The sequence below is a fragment of the Malaclemys terrapin genome, chromosome 1 (assembly GCF_027887155.1).
Source record: "Malaclemys terrapin pileata isolate rMalTer1 chromosome 1, rMalTer1.hap1, whole genome shotgun sequence".
NCBI lineage: Eukaryota > Metazoa > Chordata > Testudines > Emydidae > Malaclemys > Malaclemys terrapin.
In genome coordinates this window covers 348,145,062-348,147,797 of record NC_071505.1, presented here as the reverse complement: position 1 = coordinate 348,147,797, position 2,736 = coordinate 348,145,062, and the positions used below count along the sequence as shown (strand labels likewise).

Genomic DNA, 2,736 nt, shown 5'->3' with positions numbered 1-2,736 from the left:
CAATTACATTAGTGAGGACTGTTTTAAAAAGTTTTGGAAAGACTATAAACCTTCCTGATTAACACAACAAAATATGTGTAATTAGTTTGTGTCAGGGGAAAATATTCCCCGGGAGCAGGTTATCTCATAGCTTTCTATTGCAGGGCTTCATCTGGCTTCCTCTGAAGCATCTGGAACTGGCCAATGGATACTGGGCTAGATGGACTGCAGGTCTGATCCAGTCTGGGAATAGCTATCTTCTTATATGTGGTGTAAATCCAAGATTAAGTGTTTGCTGATCTTCCTTGAGCTCCTGGGACTCTCTAGAGTTGCACTGAGAGCAGAAAAATGTCTTGTTAAATATCATCTAGTCTCGTCTTGTTTTTCCTTTCAGGAGTAAAGGTTCAAAACTACTCGGACTTCCCAGTACGGTATGTCAGCTATTAATGACACTAAATTCAGCTCTGCAGTGTTCCTTCTCACTGGGATACATGGGCAGGAAGACGTCTATCTCTGGATCTCTATCCCCTTCTGCTTCATGTATGTTATTTCTATAGTAGGAAATTCAGTCATTCTGTTCATTATAAAAACAGATCCAAGCCTCCATGAGCCCATGTACATTTTCCTTTCCATGTTGGCCGTCACAGACCTTGGCTTATCGATAGCCACCATGCCAACAACACTGGGGATATTCTTGTTTAACTCTAGGGAGATCAGTCTTCATGCTTGTTTTGCCCAGCTCTTCTTCATCCACTCACTCACATTCATTGAATCCTCTGTGCTCTTGTTGATGGCCTTTGACCGCTTCATCGCGATCTCTAACCCACTGAGATATGCTTCCATCTTAACCCCACCGAGAATAGTCAAGATGGGACTGGTGTGTGTGCTAAGAGGGGTGGTCGTAGTATTCCCACTGCCCTTTCTCCTGAAACGGTTCCAATATTGTCAAGCCAATGTCCTCTCCCATTCCTACTGCCTGCACCAAGAGGTCATGAAGATGGCTTGTTCGGATATCAGAGTCAACAGCATCTATGGCTTGTTTGTCACAATCTCCACAGTGTTGTTGGACTCGCTGCTCATCCTCCTATCGTACGTGATGATTCTGAAAACAGTGCTGAGCATTGCATCTCATGTGGAGTGCGTTCGGGCACTGAGCACCTGTGTCTCCCACCTCTGTGCTGTCCTCCTCTTCTACATACCAGGGATTGGCTTGTCTGTAGTACAGAGATTCGGGAATAGCTCTTCTCCCTTGCTTCAGATTCTCATGGGCTACATCTATTTGCTGGTCCCGCTCATGATGAACCCAATTGTGTACAGCTTGAAAAGCAAACTCCTTCGTACGAGGATAATCAAGGCATTCAAAAAGCAAAGAGTCAGTTCATCAACTGGCTCCAGCGCTGGTGAAAGAAGAGAAGTTCAGACAGGGTCTAAGGCCTGGAGCAATTGGACAGGGCCTGGTGAGGGAGGACAGTGCACTGGGTGAAAGAGACCAAAGCAGCAGCAGAATTTACAAAGTGACTGTGTTTGTGGAGAGCCAGGGGACTGGTTGCATGTTGGCCCATAAACATCTGAATCGGTGGCTGCTCTGACCTCAGAATTCCTGCCGATACATTCAGTAAAGCGAAGGGAGGTGGGTGTTGTTTCCCATTACACCTGGCCGGTCACTGTCCTGTTGTCTTTAGTCAAATATCAATGGGCCATGAAAAAAGCTGCAGAGCTGTTCTGTAGTCACCGTCCTGGTGATTCCCAAACCCTCTGGGTGCGGCGTGATCCATGAGCACTGCACCAGCTGTGGACAGGGGCTATTGAAAGGGAACGGTCACCCATCCTTCCCCTACCTCCTCAGCCAGGTGCTAGTGATTGAGTCGTGTCCGATGCGTGATTCATGGAGGAGACCCAGGAGAAGCTATTCAGGCCCCCCGGCCCCATTGATGGCTCTGCACACCACACACGTGCTTAGCCCCCTCCTCACCGAGGCAGAGCAGAGCTGCGTGTGTGAGTGAGGGTCTGACACACACGAGTCCTGGAAAGAGACTCAGGCCCAGATTCCCTTTTCCCGCCATCCATTTGTGCTGCACTGAAAATGGTTGGAAATGGTCCTCAACTCCCCCGCAGAGGCACCTCTAGCTCCAATCCCAGCCCAGCCCATTCTGCGTAGAGTGACCATCTTTTCAAAAGGCAAAAGCGAGACACATGCAGGAGCACCATCCCCACTGCCTCTCTACTCTTCCTCTTCCCACGAGGATCCCTTCCCCCGCCCCATCTCTTCCACCAAGACCCCACCCCCTGGTCCTCCTCACTGGTGAAGGCTCTGCACCCTCTCCAGACCAGAAGTCAGAGCTGTGACATGGTGAGAGTTGCCAGGATCTAGAGCCACTCTGAGAAACCAAAACCCTCCACCTGCCCTGGGCAGTTCACTGGGGGACTGAAGGAAAGACCCCAGCCTGTGTCCCCACACTCCAGAACTTAAAATCCAGGAAAGGTGGAGAGCCCGGGGCTCCCCACAGGGGCCTGGGCTCCCGGAGCAGCTCTTACCACAGTCTAGCTCTGATGTGGCTTGGGGCTGGAGCCTCAGGGGAAGAGGAGGAACAAGGGGAAGGGCCTTCTGATAAGGGATGGGGTAGGGCCTCAGGAAAAGAGATGGGGTAGTGGGTGTGGCAAGCCTGAACCAACGCTGACCCCAGCAAGCAGGGTGGGTGTGGGAGGGCTCCTCAGTAAAGGAGGAGGATGGGGCTGTAGGGTAGGAGAGCCTGTGTT

General features: G+C 50.7%; 1 protein-coding gene across 1 annotated transcript; it reads left to right on the top strand.

Moving 5' to 3' along the window:
- The first annotated feature begins 412 nt into the window (after window positions 1–412).
- On the top strand, window positions 413–1,462 carry LOC128844131 (olfactory receptor 51G2-like). The gene has a single exon (XM_054041593.1). It carries the CDS (start codon window positions 413–415, stop codon window positions 1,460–1,462), a length of 1,050 nt encoding a protein of 349 aa, XP_053897568.1.
- The last annotated feature ends 1,274 nt before the right edge of the window (window positions 1,463–2,736 follow it).

Bases quoted from the DNA above. Each gene is read 5' to 3' on its own strand.
- LOC128844131 (XM_054041593.1), top strand. From the start codon at position 413: ATGTCAGCTATTAATGACACTAAATTCAGCTCTGCAGTGTTCCTTCTC.